The sequence below is a fragment of the Aquila chrysaetos genome, chromosome 25 (genome assembly GCF_900496995.4).
Source record: "Aquila chrysaetos chrysaetos chromosome 25, bAquChr1.4, whole genome shotgun sequence".
In the NCBI taxonomy this organism is placed as follows: Eukaryota; Metazoa; Chordata; class Aves; order Accipitriformes; family Accipitridae; genus Aquila; species Aquila chrysaetos.
Window position 1 is genome coordinate 5370874 of NC_044028.1, and position 17681 is coordinate 5388554.

At 39.5% G+C, this 17681-nt stretch overlaps 1 protein-coding gene across 3 annotated transcripts in view; it reads left to right on the forward strand.

Annotated features, from left to right (window-relative positions):
• Positions 1-17681, forward strand: part of CARD11 (caspase recruitment domain family member 11) — a 115937-nt gene that overhangs the window by 76911 nt on the left and 21345 nt on the right. For all 3 annotated transcript variants that reach the window (XM_030002361.2, XM_030002360.2, XM_030002359.2), the window contains 4 exons: positions 13562-13774; positions 14402-14539; positions 15169-15494; positions 16796-16975. In XM_030002361.2, coding sequence (XP_029858221.1) covers positions 13576-13774; positions 14402-14539; positions 15169-15494; positions 16796-16975 — 843 coding nt within the window. In that variant the 5' untranslated portion in view covers positions 13562-13575. The remainder of the gene's footprint in view (positions 1-13561; positions 13775-14401; positions 14540-15168; positions 15495-16795; positions 16976-17681) is intronic.

Here is a 17681-nt window from a genome sequence, read left to right on the forward strand (position 1 = left end):
TCTGTTAATGAGAACATAGGCTCCTGCATATTTTTATCACGTTTGAAAACAGGACATAGGTAAATTGGGCTCTTTTTGCAATTTTTACCTTTTTTTTTTAATAAATATATTTTAAAAGACAAAGAACATGAATACTAGAAAGGTGAAATATCAGTCTTCCTTCTCACAGCTTCCTGACTTCAAGCAGGCAGGGATACTAGGACAGAAAGGGCTAATTCTAGGGGAGAGAAATGGTCAGGATGTCAGATGTGGTTCTGCTTCCTTATTTTTACTTTCTCAGAGCCAACAGTTTTCTTGCTGTATGCAAGAAGGAAAATCAAGACAGAATCTAGAAAATGAACTGTTCCTAAAGAGGCTCCTTGCTGCTTTTCATCAGAATATAGACTGCCACTTCTACTAGGAGGCTTTCAGATGAGAGATGGAGGGAAATGCTGTCTCTAGGTTTAGCAGGGCAGCTGATCGTCAGAACCTGTAGGCTGTGCCCTGGCTTTTGGCAACGCGGGTACATGAGTATCATTTACCCATTCTGTCTGCTTATCCTTACAGCTTAGTATGAAAATAGTGCTGTACTCATTGGCGGCTGCCCTGAAAACCAAACAGTACTTTTTAAAGCATTATGAGATCGTCAGGAGAAAATGAGTCTGCCAGCATCCAGGAAAGCTTCACTGTCCCTGAATTGCTCCTGCCTTACTACATGGAACATTGCTTGATGTGTAACTTCTGATTTCCATTACTGATAATGAAGAAGAGCTGGTTTTGTCACGTTGCAAAGCAGTAAACTTTTATAATGCTGCATCCACATTCTTGGATGTTTCCAGATTTCAAGTCACATCAGAGAGCGTACAAGAATTAAAAAGTTGCCCACCCATGAGTAACCAGGACCAGCACTAATAAAGCCCTTTTTACCCTAGTGAATGTTATCATGGAGAGCAACCAAGGGGCATGCCCACACACAGAATTACTCCAAAAGCTTTTCTAGCAATCCAGGAATTATTAATAATTACTTGCTCTCAGGACAGGTCCTGTAAACACTTCCTCCCACACTAATTTGCTATGAACAATTTCAGTGTGAGTGTAAGGAGAAAGTACAGCTTTGTGGTTACTGTAGTTCATCAGCCCTTTCAGAACTCTCCCACGGCACTTGCCCACTTCTCACTGAGTCCTCTCTTCTGTGATGTTCTGTATTTTCTGCTCCCTCACCGAGGCACCTCGAGGAGCGACAGTAGAAGGATGCCTGTCCCTGCCTTCACCTCGGGTTACCATCTGCGTTGCTGTGCAGGGAAACGTACTCATGTAACCCTCATGTAATCACACAGGCATGGGTGGGCAAACACAGATCAAGAGCTCTTGTCCTCTCAAGAACTCCAGAGAGAAGATGGTAAAGGTAGCTCACAGCAGACAGAATTTCACCCAGTAATGCCAACATCAGTGCTGATGTCAGCCTAGGACATACCTTCTAAGAATGCTAATAATGAAAAGGCTTGGACACATTTCCTATTTTAAAGAGGCTTTTTAAATTCTCCATATGCTTCCTTTAAAAAAATTCCTTTAATCTTTTTGATGTTTGCAGTACCCTGGAGAATAATATGAGTTCTTTTCTCAGTTGATGAGTGTATCGCTTTTATAGGATTTGAAACACTTACTGACCTGGGTAGCTTATGACAAAATAGGATTTTCAATTCAGATCCGACCTGCTCTATCTTGCTTCTGTTTCTAATCCAGAGTGAACCTTATCTGTTGTTATTTTGTATTTCGCATGATGCTATATATCATGCTAGAGTAATTACTGCCACAGAAGATAGAAGGGCCTTGCCATGAAAGAACAAAACATGAACACAGCACATAATTCTTAAAAGATCTGAAACCTGAGTTGAGGAAAGCAGGAGTTAAACTGGGTCCTGCATAACAGTTGTTTTGTTTTACGCTTGATGTTCCATCCCTGTGCCTAATTCCTCAGTCTCATCTTCCGTGGTGACTTCGTTAGCAATGAGATGCTAATTAAATTTCATATTTATGATTAGAAAATAAAATCATTGGACCTTTTTTAAATAGATTTTTATGAGTTTTGGCTCAGTTAGCTGAGTCAGCAGTATAGATTCTGCAAGGCTGAACTTACCGGCTTTGGAAAAAAAAGATAAATAGGGCAAATAGCAATGGAAGGAGAGTCTAATCTAAAACCTCCTATAGTTTCTACACTGTATTAGTTTTTGAGCATAAGAAAAATAATTTTGTTTTTGTTCCTCATAGAAAGAAATATTGTTAGTCATGTAGAAAGAACCCTTCTTTTATTATGTCTCAGAGGGTTCAAAGCTTAAAATATCATCTAATTCTTAAAATCTCAATTGTAGTTGGAGACAATATGCTGAAACGAGATTGATGCATCAGCAGCGTTCACCATCACCTGTTAGCTAGCAAAATATTTATTTCATGGATTCAGAAGGGTTAGAATTAACACAGGTAAGCACTGACACACAGTGTCTGCCCTCTTCCCTGTGGAATGTGTACCATTGGAGAGTTCATACAATACTGGAGAATCAGAACTACTTAAATACTGCTGCCAGCCAGATTTATAGGTGCTATATAGAGCAGTTTCTTATTCATGTAAAAATTAGCACCTCACAAAGCTTTAAAGGCCCATTTTTCAAATACTTAGCATTTGAAGAATGTTCCAGTTGTGAAAAGATTTTTGAAAGAGCTCAGCTTCAATTTAAGCGTGTAAGAAAGACCTGATTCTTAAAAGTGCTTAACACTCAGCAGCTCTGTGATTCATAACGCTATCTTATCCTACACTCTGAGGCAAGTCTTGCAAAAATCTGCCCATTTATTTTGATGCCTAAATGCCACCTACGCTCTTTGAAAATCTGACCCTAATTACGAGTTGTGCCCTTGAGTAGGAATGAGAAATAGGGGAAATCAATCCTCAAGTGTGGGAGCCATTTGCTAGTGCTCATATTGCATGTAACCTTACTTCATACACAAGTACAACACTGCATTTAAAACAATGGCTTTTCTGCACATTCTGCAAATGCTTTTTTGTTAGCTTGTGGTACTTTACTCTATGAGGTAAAGTTAATGCAGATAGCACATAAGGAACTGTTATGCTTCTAGGCATAAGTTAGGAGAATAAAACAAAACTTCCACTGACTTTTAGTTGGTTACCACCCTTTGTACTGTTAAACATCTTCTCCTAAAGATCAGGATTTGGGTGCATAGAATCCTGCAAATCTTGCTTTTGTAATATTGTTTGTAGATGGTGTTTTAACAGCAGCTGCCTGTGCTTAAAGACTGGGATGCTCACAGATGGAGTGTAATTCTGGCATCACTTTACAGTTGCTTTTTTCACAAATATTTATTTCCACAGTCAGCAGAGAATTCAATAAAATTCTCATACTTCTCCTTATGTTGACTCATTCTCAAGAACCACACCCGGGTGAAGACAGATAGCCAGATTTCTTGCTATATTAGTACTTTGCCTCTTCGGTCTTTTCAAAAAATACTTGTTAACCATGAACTGAACTGGCCAGAGTTTCCTGATGGGACCAGGGTTTAGTCTCTTCCAATGGTTAGTTAATTCTTCTGGGATAAAGCTTTCCACATGAAAGCTTTACAGCATTTTATTCTGTATAATCAGAGCAATTGACTTAGTTATGGAGAAAGCAACAGAAGATGCTTGATTCCTTCTTGCAATGCTTTGAAGGTAGGAAATACAGAATTGCCAAGAATTTGGTATTATCTCTTCCCCAAGAGAGGTTACCACTTACAGAAATAAAGTACAGTCCTGTTAAGTAAAGAATCTGTCAATTTTTGCTTTAAATTTCTGTAGAAGTGACTTAAAGGAGCCCTTCTGCAGGATGGAAAGTGAATTGTCTCTCTGTTTTCCAGAGACTGCTTTCCTGCTCTTAATTGCAGGCCTTACAGTGAGGCTTCTTTGGTGACATAGAATTGTTAATGAACCCCAGCTGTAGTATCTGCAGGAAAGGAGGACCTGTTTGAGGTACTCCTCAGGTCTTTCCTGCTCCATCTGTAGCGCACAGCTCTCTGTGGCTATGAGAACACTTCCTCTAAGACTTTCCTCTGTAATGGTGTCGTATTTGAAAGTTACCCACAACCTCTGTTCAGAAGAAAAGGGAAGTAAGGCAGCCCCCAGCACCTTTCTATCTACTATATATAGACAGTAAGTTTGAGAGAGAGGATGGTGGGTGTATGTTTCCGGAGCTACGTGACACAGTCCTGCGACACTGGTACAAGAAGAGAGAGGACACAGAGCAAGAAAAAGAGGAGGTGGCCAGAAAGCTTAAGTGGGAAAAATCTATTCATAAAACAAGTACAACCATTTCCATGTGAAAGGAGAATTCTAATTTCCAGCAGTAAAATAGCAAGCTCCTCCTGATTCCTGGTGAGGTTTTGTCCTTCCTAGGCCAGGCTGCTTGTGATCTATTGTAGACTTTTTCTTGTCAAATGGCATCCAGTTGTCTTCTGTGTGTTTTGTGCTCTGCTGGCTGAGACGTTCATGCAGCTTTAAGCAAGCTTACAAGGATAGAAGATTTTGTCAATGAGCAGAACATCAAGGACTATGACAGTCTGCGACTAGGAGTGAAGCTTACTTCTTCCAGTGACTTTGAGGTGGAAAGACTACAGGTATTTGTTATGCAAGGCATGTATGTCATTCTTCAGGCCACAGACAAACTAGCATGTGCAAGACAGCAGTCTGTTCTCTAACATTAGGGTCTATTTTAAAGTAATAGTTACAAAGAGGTCACAAAATGGAATAAGGAATACATACCTGTTCTATCCACGTGAAGTTGTGTGTTTACATAAAATGAACAAAATGTATATGTGAATCATAGCAGCCATCACCCTTGGGAGACTGGACAGTGTATGATCCAACAGAATATATTGTTAGCAATTAAGAGCTAAACGTGAATGGATAAATCTTCACAGAGCTAGATGGGGAGCTATTATACCTTTGCACAGTGCATTTAAGATATTTAACTGAATCGTATTTTCATCACAATCAATGCATGCTGCTATTATAATGCAGTAACCAGTTTGCATGTCGGTTATTTTTCTTGTGTTTGGAGTAGTATTGTTTGTTAAGATTGGTCTTTATGGAAGGGTTATGAGAGTTGGCTTCTTATTTGTTCATTCTTTTTATTTTGTGTATTTTGACTAACTGTAGGATTCTTAATGTAGGGTTCTGTCTTATTTTCCTGCCATGTTATAAAGCCTGCTATATGAAATACTATTTTCAAACTTTGTTGGGCCGTGGTGAGTTACAGTGAGATTATCTGACAGTATTCAAGATTGGAGTGTAACCTTTTCTGTTGTAAGAATGGCCTACGCATTTACTGTCAGTCGTTGCTGAATTTGGAGATTGTTAAACTAGAGTGCAGTCCTCCCATCTAATGTGTTCTGCATTATCCTTTGTTTGTGGATGAGAGTATCACCTACAAGGAATCATTATCTGACTGCATGGAAGATGTTCTTCTCTGAGTGGTTTTTGTTATTTTTTTAAACTTGTGTAACGTAAGGGTTTGTAGAAAGTGTAAATTTTTTTAATAAACAGACTAAGTAGCAGTTTTGTATGGCAGAGCTACACTTCTTTCTCTTTTCCTGTTTTATGTGACTCATTATATTAATAGAAGTGAAGTGTTAGTAACACCAATGAGAATCAGGCTATCTGTGCAAGGGTTATGCGAGTTTTGTATGTATGTATGTATCAGCTAATGATTCTTTGTCTTTACCAGGTTCTTAGGTAGCTCAGTCTATGCAAATCCCTCATGAACACTGGCTCTCTGTACCAAAGAATGTGCTGGTTTTTGTAATGTGAGCACACATTTACTGGGACCTAACCTACGATCATCAAACTCATTTGCATGTTTGGGCCACTTGAATTTTTAATGCCGGACTCCTCCTAATCACACAGGACTGTACGTTTGCCCCCAGCTGTGCCTCCTCCTTCTCCTAAGCTAGTGAGAATCTCGTTATCAATTGTAAAAACAGAATGAGTCAGTCTCAAGAAAAAATTAACCTGGGACCTAGTAATGACTTCTGAAGCATTTGTTAGACCAGCATTCTCATGAGCCCTTGGCAGCCTGAGGATGACAGCTTCTTTTTTAGATCTTGGCTTTTAGCACAGATTAGTTGAAAGGAAATGCTGGTGTCAGTACCTAATGCTGCACTCAAGAAAAAAAGGCCAGCTATATAAACATATTTGTACTACATTAGCACAGTGATTTCTGTTGTCCTCCTCATCATCATGCATAACAGGATGGAGGATGTGTAGATTAAAGCATTTAGTAAATGTCAGGCTTTCAGCTCTCCATTGCTACTTTGCAAATCTTTTCAAATAGATGCACTAAATTCCTGTGGTAAATTGTTTATTTAAATTATTGTGCCATTATCTTGATTTGCATGCTCAGAACTAATGCTAACTTCTGATGTGTCAGGATCTGTGGCAGGGCCTTCCCTATTTATCCCTTCATTTGCTTTGCACCCCGCGTTCCTTCCCTTTGCCTTTACTAAGTTCTTTCCTGTTCTCATCTCTGTCTTACTTCTGTTCCTCACTTTCATTCTGTTGAGTTCCCCTTTCTCTAACTTTCTTTTTCTTTTCCTGTTCCTTTTTTATATTTCCTTTTCCCTTGACCTCACCATTTTTCATCCCCAAATCTCATCTTCCTCTCTCCTCTTCAGTTTTTTTTCTCCATCTCTCATTGTTCACCTCCTCCTTTCTCTGTTACTTTCACATGTATTATCATTTAATAATGGTAGGACTAACAGTTTCTGAAATCTGGGTATCAGATTCTTAAACAATGTGGGAAAACAGAATAATATCCATCTAATCACCAGTGCAGACATTGCCATCTGAAGGGACAAATCTCTCTCCGTTGACCCTAGAGGGCACCTAAGCAACTAGTAGTAGCCAGAAACCAATCTTTAGAGGGCATTCTAAAGCAGAAGTATACAATGGTGGAATGAAGTTTTGAAGAGACCACTTTCCATTCACTAGAGAGGAACTAGATTTCTAAGTTAAACTAGATGCCTAATTCAAATTAGTGAGATGAATCCACTCTCTAAATTTGCTTCTCTATCAGTAGTGCTTAGACAGTATGTTTACTGAGGGAGCTAGAAGCATCTTCACTATATGTAGAAAATAGTGACCCATAGAAAAATGACAGAGTCGTCAAAACATCATTTAAGCTATTTGTACAGGAGGATTTTTCCATTTTCTTTGTTTATTATTGGTAATATATATTCTACAACCAAATCTGATTGGGTGTTGCATGTTCGAGGTAGCATAATCTGCTGTTGGTTTGCTATTGAGACAAAATTAGTCATTTCCTTCCTGTGTGATAAGATGATAAGAGCTCTGAAGTTCTAAAGCTGGCAGACTTGAGGAAGATGTAGACTTTAGATATTCTCACCAGATGGAGTACAAAATGGGAAAGTATAGATCTCAGCCTTTTATGAAACAGAGATCATTACAGGATCCTAATAAGTATTACTGCACTGATTAAGGTCTTTTGCAACAATATTTCATTGGGCAGAACAACATTTTTAATGTATAAATAGTTTTTTCCTCCAGAAAGTGATAGGTATTTTATAGAATTTCATACGCAATTTCAAAAGCAAACAAAAGCTAAATGTAATAACTGTGGAATTCAGTGCAAGGATTGTTCAGCTTTTAAGCAATATTATCCTGCAATATTGAAAAACTTGTGTGTCTCTGTTGCATAACGTTTTCTGGTTTAGGTGATACTAAGCAAACTGTTGGGTGTGCTGACTAACAATACTAATAATTGGTCCGTGCTTTATGTATGCATTACCCTTTCTTTTTTTCTCAGATAGAGTTTTATATGGATCTGTTCTTAGGAGAGTAAATAAAGGCAAAGGAAGAGATAATTAAAGAGAGTTCCTATAGTATTAATTCTTCTGGCCCTCTTCTGTTAGGACAGGAATAGTGATTAGAGACAAATCTCTGATTTATTCTGTTGCTTTCTTCTTTTTCATAGAGCAGAGGTACTGAATAAGAGTAACATGATAGAATTCTTCATTTCTTTTTCTCTCACTTGGTTGTTGAGCTAATAGTTATGAAAATGAGGGGAATTTTCTTTCCCTCTTCTGCTTGTAGAAGCAAGATGAATATGCCTCCAGAGCTCTTTGAACCAGCTAGGGAGTTTGTTTTGGTTACCTCTGTCTCTCTTCTGTTCAGAAAATGGGAGTAGTATTTATGACTATAGCTATTATCTGGCTTCACTGAAGATCTAGCTTCACCTCACTGAAGCCTTGCAAGTCTGCTACTGTTTGGGGGTTTTTTTGTAGGTTGTGTGTAACAGGAAGATTGACTCAATGGAATTGAACAGAATACTTTGTGTGAAAATAATCCTATTTTGTGTTTAAAGCTTCCTGCTCTTCTATTACTTTGGTATCTCTTATTCTGTATTTTTCTTTTGTATTTTGTTGAAACTGTGGTGTTCAGTAAGCTGGTTGAATCTTTTATATAAAGAGGGAGGGGGTTCTGACAGATACGGAATGGTTCTTTCCATATACAGCCACTGTGACCTAAAACAGAAATACAGCCCAGTCCATTCAACAGTGCTGCTGGCTTCAGAAAGTATTCCAAGGCCTGCAACATTTGAAGTAATAAAACTGCACTAATAATAAATGTTTTTCTAGGGCCTTCCTATCTGGCTGGTTCCAAGTGCTTTGCAGTCACTAATTAACTAGTCCTACCTTGTCATAAAAATACTTCTTACCAGCCTTGTTTTCAGGAGGGGACACTGAGGTAGAAAGAATGAATATAAATAAAGTGCACATTCTTAAGGGCAGATGAAGACACAGTCTCCTTTGGGAGTCCAGATTTAGGTACCTGTATGGAAAAAATTTGCAAGTATAGCTAAGCAATGCTATGTAGCTTAATCAATGTTTAAGGCTTTTAAAAGTGGTTTTCAGTACCATAGAACAACCAGCAGTGCAGCCAACATAATTGGAAACTGCTGGTATTCAGCATTTCAGAAAGCCAGGAGTGCAAATAGACCTCTCCTGTCCTTAAGCAAAGGAATATAATTTCCTTATCACACCTTAAACTGTGACTTTCCTCCAAAATTAGAAATAGCTCTAAATCCCTTTGTGGTTTTGTGGTTCTCTGATAGTGCAAATCTGCACATATCCATACAAGCAGCTTTTGAGAAAATCAACCTGTTGTTATACTTTATCATGTGAGGTGCTATACAAACTTGAGGGAGAAAGGGTATTGCCCCATGAAATTGAGATACGCATAGAAAGAGGATGTAATACAATACCCTCAAAACGTTGAGGATAATTATATACACAGTTTTAAAGTGCTATTTTCATCTTTATTTTCACTTTAGAGTATGATAATTTATATGTAATCTTTTCCTGGTTTATATACACATATTTAGTATTTAACCTAAACGTCTGTTATTCTTAACTTATAATTTGCACAAATATTTTGTATGTTGTGGTTTCTTTTTAAATACTGCCAGTCTGTGAACATCTGTGGCAAATGCAGAAGTCCAAAACATTAAAATAGATCAGGTCTTCCAAAAAAACTTCCTCCTGCTTCTCAGTACGAGGACAATACTCTTTTTTCATATTTCACAAAGGAGATATCAAGAAATCAGAAAACGTAGCTGAAGCCCGCATTTGCAGTCTGTTACATGCTGATTTCTCAGTATCAACAGGCTGACAAGAATTCAGAGAAAGGGGATGCAAATAATTAAACGGCTGAAGGGTTAATTTCTGCACCATCATGAAATGAATCACAAAAAATGAAGCTTTAGATGTGACCTGATGATAAGCACTTTACAGAACCCCTGGTTCTGAAGCCTGCGGGCTTTATTCCCTTGATCAGTGGAGAGTGTCACTGACATATGAAAGTGTGGAGTCTGAGTGAGAACAGGGAACAGCTTTAACTGCAAGGTGATTTGTTCAGTTGAAAAATATAACAAAAAAATAGCAAACACATAGAAAGATTCATTTGTGTGCAACAGCCAAGAGAAGGATAGTCCCTGAGAGAGAAAAGGAGATGAGGGGAATAGAGTGTTTCTGTTAACGTAAAAAGGGATTCTCTTTTATTTGTCTGCATCTGCAGAGATCTTTGAAATAGATGGGACTAGCTGAGATTATTACTGGATTAAGATCTCCTGCAGTTAAAAGCTATTTTGTATACCAACTACTGAAAGGAGCAGCAGGAGAGCAATTTTTTAACTGCTGTGGCGATTCTTGTTTCTTTTGGGTTAATGTCTTGAAGTCAGTCCAAGTCTGTGACTTCACACCTGTGATTTGTAATGGACGCCATAGTATTTCTATGACATATCACAACTTCTGAATGTGTTAGGTTACAACTCAAGAGGTGTTGGAATCAGAAACTAGATAATGGTAATAAAGATCAGATTAAATAAGTGATTACACATTTGAAAACATTTTAAATCTGTCATTTTTAATTTTACAAATGAAATAAACTTTTCTGCGATATCATCACAGGAAGGAAGGACAGAAACGGGGAATAAGGTCTTTTAAATACCTAGAAATTGCAAGTGCTGCTGAAAATCTTTTAAGATTAAAGCCACTAATACAATACCTTTATTGGCTTCCCACTGAGTTTCAGTTGTCACATCTGGTTTTTGACCAGCACACCAAAATTTCAACCAATCACAAGCATTTTATTTCTTATTCAACATTATATTAAATACTAAATCAAAGAAATATTTGCTTACTAGAAGGGTGCTGTACTAATATCAGCTGTCCATTGCTATTATCTCTGGAATAGCTCCACAAGACAGTGGAGTTACTTGGGGGTTATACTCTTAGACCAATCTGGCCAAAGAAACACAATAGAGACAACAACTCAAGCTCTAGGAAAGAGGGGAGTGCTACCCGATATGCAGCAGTAATCCCTGAGAGGTGATGAACAGCACAGTGAGTTAGGAGAGAGCTTAGCTGTGCTCTTGGTATGGCATTTCCAAGGTGGAAATCCAAAGAAAAAAGCAAAACGAAGATTCTGAAATTCCCACATGGCAGTGAGGGACCACTCCACTAAATGTTGTTTCTAAGGGCTTGCTCCTGACAGTAGACTGTGTTTAACAGGAGTTTGCTACCAGAAATCTCCTTTTAAAATTCTTAGCCACTCATGCAATATACTTATTACTTTCCCATTAAACATTATGTCCCCAAAATAACAGTATGGATGTATTATGGCCATACACAAGGGACTATTTGATAAAGGTATTTTTAATGTCAGGTGAAAAAATGTGTTCATGTTGAGAATTACACTGATGAGTGAACTCTTCTTTGAATCATATAATGGAGAAATCCCTTACTAATGTCCTGAGGGAACTGCTGACAGTGTGTAATAATTTCTGGTTCGGTGCAGCAGATTACAAGATATCTTGCATTTTATGAAATTCAGGCACATGCTTCTTTTGCACTCTGAGTCTGTCTGTGAGCTTCCTGGTACGCTCCCCAAAATTAAAGGGCCTGCAACACACCTTTTTTTAGATGCAATAGATAGCTGTGGCTGTAAGATTACTAAGGTAGTGTGTGACCTTCTGCTTTATTGCCTTCTACTCCCAAAAGTTCAGCTTCTCCAATTATGTAGTGTTTGTTAAATTCACCTTTGAAGTGAAATACAGTTATTTCCAGAATACGTGGTGGAGAGTAAGGTTCATGAGAATGTATGTGTACTTCAGATGAAGCTATTTCACCTTTAGCATTCCTCCTACTGCTACCTACTTTATATAGCTTTTTCTATTGTTTTACCTTTATACTGTTCATTACTGCAGTGTCATCTTTACCACACGTAAATACTGGCATTCAGTAAGAATTTTCATCCAACTTGTGAGGAGTTCATAAGACCAGATGAGAGATTTTCCCGTAACTACAGCTATGCCCCCATGATTCTGGATCCCATTGAGCAGACCCAGTCTTCCTTGCCCTCTGAGGACTGTTATCTCTCCCAGCCCATTTAATAGCAGTCACTGGAGTAATGAATTTTACATGCAAGCAGCAGAGCAAATGCCAAATAAGTGGTTCCTAAGATGTGAAACTACAAAGAAAAGAACTCTGAGAGAGCTACTGGAGTACAGGAGAAAAACAAAATCCCTGGCAATACTCTCCTAACCTGTCCATAGTATGAGGACCCCATCAACATTTTTCTCGTAGAGCTATTGAACCCCAGTCTAGGATTTTGGACAATTTGGGAAGGCCTTTGAAAGCATCAAGCAAAAACCATGCATTTTTGTAGGACTATTCAATATTTCATTATGATAGAACACTGACAAACACGTTATTTAGCAGATTAGCACTTTTGTTTTCAGTTTTCAAAATGAGGAGTTAATAGCCTCTGGCTATACAGATTAACAGCTGGTTTTGCCCAGTGATGTTCAGTGTAACACAGACTGCTTTACAGTTCCTAAAGTTGGAAGCTGAGGAAATTATAACACAATGGAGAGAATTCTTCTGGTCCAAGAAAAACATGTTGCTTTTGAGGTCTTCAGTTACTGATTACCAGCAAAGTCTCATAAAGCACAGCTCTCATCTCACATGACCCGAGAACTGCATGTTCTTTAACCATGATCTCTGATGGGGTAAAATAACTCTTGAAATAGAAGGTTATCTCCCTTGTGCCACCTGGTTCACAAGATCTTGAGAAAGCTAGAATGCAAAATTAAGACTTGTTTCAAAGGTTAACATTTATTACAAAATTAAGAAGGAAAGATTTTTACGAAGTTTCTTTATTCTTAACTTTAGCACAAGTTTTCTCACCTCATTGTTGCCTGCCTCGTAACCTTCTCTAATGAGGTGGTTACAAATTAGGAGTTGTCAGGAAATTGCTTAGCAAGCACTCAGAAATCATGTGATACATTTGCATGAGTCAAGAACATTTTCAGACTTCAGTGATACAATGCTCATACTTATCCACTTACGCGGAGGAAGGCAAGGTCTGAACTCGCAGGTACTTGCATTCATGCCCACACATCAGTCAATCCACGTGCAGCTGCAGAAGGCAGACATATGTAACTGCTTGCTTATGAGTTACCTGTCTTTTGGTGCAGTCATTTACATGTGTTGGCTCATCCCATATATGCAGGAAAAAGTGCAGGTTCAAGTCAGCTGAGAGGAACAAAGGAGGTGAGAATGAAAGCCTTAGTTGCCTGCAGCAAGTATTTGTCTTTGCTCTGAGCTCTGCATGTTCATACCCTTTCTTGCATTGCACCGTGTCCTTTACCATTGCTTCTATTATGAAGAGGGATTCTCTGACTTGTAGAGACCTTCATAGAGTTAGCTGAGCTACAGATTCATCACTAGAGAGCAATATGCAATAGTTCATAGACTCAAGATAGCACTTCTCTGAACTGTCACTTTCCAGATGAGCTGTGGACAGGCTGCACTTCAGTTCAAACAGTTTCAATATAGGGCAAATTCAGCATTAGTCAGAAGCGATTCTAAGCTCATCCTATGTGACATGGAAGCACAAAAAAGTAACAGGATAGAAACTGTCCTGTTTGATGCTCATTTGCCAATTGTTTCCCTTGTTAAGGAGGAGAGCCAGAGATGGATGACTGCCTGGAGACACTGAAAGATGAGGAGGAAGCTTTGTGGGAGAACGTAGAATGCAACCGGCACATGCTGAGCCGGTACATCAATCCAGCCAAACTGACCCCGTACTTACGGCAGTGCAAAGTAATCGATGAGCAAGATGAGGATGAGGTGCTTAACTCACTTATGCTGCCCTCCAAAATTAACCGAGCAGGTAATTATTTTGTGAATGGCTACATCTGCATCCCTATCGGAACAGTATTATTTTGCTAAGTCTGGAGGGATCCTGTATCAAATCACAGATTGTCAAATAGAAACCCTATATCTCATTTACAGGAGATTTAATGTAAAGGGGGGGGATCTGCTGCTGCTGCTATTTTGATAACAATGACTCTTTCCAGTGCTGTGCAGACTGGAGCTCATGGGGTTCATATTCCCATCAAAGCCTTGGCAAATATTTCAGTTAACACAAGCAGCAGCCACTGCCATTCCAAGAGTAGGTTTTCAGCTGTCTTGCCGTGCTTTGTGATTTGTCACTGAAGGGTCTGCCATCCTAGTGTTTCAGTACTGCCTGGTGAAGGCTGCACTGAATAACGTGTCTTTTGAAATTTCTGTTCCAGAGACCAATTTGCCCGCACTCCTTCAGAATAACAATCAGCACAAACATAAAGAATACGTGGCATTACTTTATGAGTTCAGCTGAACTCAGTTAATCAGACAGATTTTCCACAGTGCATTGCTGTGGCAGAGACGAACCTTAAGCAGATTGACTTCAGGGATACAGTACTTGCTTACGCTGCTCATAGTGCTGATATGTCACCTCTCTTTTCTCTGTACTTAGGCCGACTGCTGGACATTCTCCACACCAAGGGCCAAAGGGGCTATGTAGTTTTCTTAGAGAGCCTAGAGTTTTACTACCCTGAACTCTATAAACTGGTGACAGGGAAAGAACCTACTCGGAGATTTTCCACTATTGTTGGTGAGTAGAATCAATCCCAAAGGAGCCTGTTGAAAAAAGGACTATCTTGAAGACTGGGTTTGATTTTTCAGGCAAGAAATGGAAATAAAAGCTAATCTTGTAGTAGCATTCTATGGTTTTTCAGTCCCCTTCAATGCAAATGTGCTAGCAACAGGTAATATATAAAGAAAACAAACATCCCAGTTGTCTGAATGAAGCTGAAGAGCTTCAAATTGAATGATAGGCATTACAAGAAATCTCAAGATAAGAAACATTGGAACAGTGGACTAAATTACACTGATGACCTACACATGTGCAGAAAATTTGAAGCATTCAGATCAATTGTACAGATTCATTTTAAAAAGTTCGTGTTATTTCCACAGGCCTGACAGCTGAGCTGAAACAAGACAAGTGTAAAGGCTTCATATTCTATCCAGACAAGCTGTATGCGTGTATATTGTGATTCTGGTAATAGTGTGCTGTGTAATATTTGTACTGTTGCCAGTCAGATGTACAAATATGTATGTATTTGTGCATATTCTGCACCTCTGTACATATTCTGGGACATCTGTTTCTTACTCAGTTCTGCTGATCCTACTTAGTATAAAGTTACTTTATCAGAAGTTGATAAGCTGTTCAAACATTTTCAGTGGAGGAGGGACATGAAGGCCTTACCCATTTCCTAATGAATGAGATCATTAAGCTTCAGCAGCAAGTAAAGACAAAAGATGTGCAGCGCTGTGAGCTCTTGGCTAAGTCTCGCCAGTTGGAGGATGAGCGAAAGCAGCTAAAATTGAACAAGATAGAGCTGCTGACCTTCCAGGAAAGATACAACAAGATGAAGGAGGAAAGGAACAACTACAATGATGAGCTGGTCAAGGTGAAAGATGAGAACTACAATCTGGCCATGAGATATGCCCAGCTGAGTGACGAGAAGAGCATGGCTGTGATAAGAAGCCGAGACCTCCAGTTAGAGGTGAGATAAATGCTCTGTGCGGCTTTAATCAGGAGCAGCAATGGAGAATGCCAGTGGCATTGGCAAAATGAAACCTTCTCTGATGGTAGAAAGGTGTAGAGCTCTCATTTGCTTTGCTTATCCAGCTGATTAGAAGCATCACTGTACAGAAATGCCAACTGCAGTGATGTGTATTAATGACAGATAATTTACATACTTGTAATGGATTAACGGAACATAACATACTTAAAAACAAAATTTTAAAAACATGACTGTTTGCTAAAAACATGATTTTAGCTTTTCAGGCTCAATAATATCTTGGGGCAGTTATCCAGCTTTGCACTACAGCTGCTGGTGGCTTATTCAGAAAGTCTCACATAGAGCATTGGAACAGCTTGAGGCCATTTAGGAAATACAGAGAAATGCTTCAAGTGCCATAAAATTCATGCTTGTGTGTATGTCACAGATGAGATGGAGTAAACAACTAGCCATAGTGGATCTGGATACTGGAGTTTATTTTTGAACCAATGCTATTAGACATTTTGCCCCACTTTGTTTTTTCACAGTTGTTTGCTCACTCCCCCACCTTGCGCTGCCTTCTCTTGGGCTCGACATCCCTTCCCTGCAGGGAGACCGTTCCTGGTGTGGGATGGTTGGGCAGAAAGTCGTGTCGGTTTGTGCTGTGCAGCTGCTCCCAGTCACCAGTCGCAGATGTTACTGGCCAAGGCCCCTGGGCATCCTCTGGCCTTTATCCCCGTGCATCTCTCTGATCTCCAGGATATTCCCCCATTTTCAGATCTTTCCTTCATCAACGATCATCATCACCTTCTTCCCGGGCCCCCTTCTGCCTGTAACTACTTTTTCTTTTGGGACCCCCTCTTTCCTATCCAGAACTCAAAGCCCCCATTTTTCCCAATTCAAATAGTCTATGTGCAAAAGCACAATATGTGGTCAGTCTCCTAAGTGTTAGTTCTGTTTCATATCTCTTTGTTTATTGGAGGACTGAGGATGTGCCACTTTTTTTTAGTCCAGATGTTACCAAAATTTACAACCAGCCCATACCAGTTGTAGCTAGCAAATAGCAGGCTTCTGCTTGAGAGTTCAACAGTTCAGTTGCGGACATTGAACAGACACGCACATACACCCAATTATCTGCTGCTTGTTAGCATTCACAGTTTAAGCTATTTTTTCCACCTATGACTGTACATTTTCACCTGGAAGTGAGAGTGTTTTCAGAGCAGTAAATATCTGAGCTAGGAATGATTTCTTTCCTTTCCTTTCCTTTCCTCTTTTTCCTCTTCACTGCTCCCTGGCCACTCTAGATTGACCAGCTGAAGCATCGCTTGAACAAGGTGGAAGAGGAGTGCAAGCTGGAGAGGAACCAGTCTTTGAAGCTGAAAAATGATATTGAAAACCGACCTAAAAAGGAACAGGTTCTAGAGCTGGAGCGGGAAAATGAGATGATGAAGACTAAAATCCAGGAGTTACAGTCCATCATTCAGGTATAAAAGCAGATTGCTACATTTAAAATTCCAGCCACTTCAGCTTACCCCTCCTGCTTCTCCAGATGATGGATTCTCAGCAGGCTTCGACCACTCCTTGCCTCCAGGCACCCCCACACTCTCCTCCCATACTCTCTCACATACCCCACATCTCTTCACAGCCTGCCTTGGTGGCTTCAGGATCTAAGTGTCTGGAGGAGGCTGTGAGAGTGGGACAGAGAAGCAGCAGGTGGTGACAGCTCCCATGTGTTTTCAGTAAGGGACAGGGAGTTTAGTATATAACAAGGAAACTGGTAACTATGGACAAAAGGAGGTGGCATGGTCTCTGCTACCACTCCTCACCTCAAACTCAACACATACTCCTGTTATAATGCTAGGAAGTGTTGGGTGAAACCTCAACCTGGAAAGCATGCAAAGTTTGGAAGAACAGAAGGTTGATTTTACAGCTCCCAGCTGTCTGTAATACTCCTTGTACAAACACATGCATGAGGAGGAGTTCTACCAAAAAAAAAATTGTCATCTAATAAATCAAGCTGTACATGAGAGACTGGCTCGTTCAAGGTGCAGAGTGCAGCTGTTTAATTGCTGAGCATTCAACTCCGTGTTTTAGCCCTGCTGTGGTTCTTTGTACCAGTCTGTCACTACAAAGCTGTGTTAAATAGCTGGCCCAGAAATTTCTGACAGTGGCTCTGTGTACCCAGTTTTA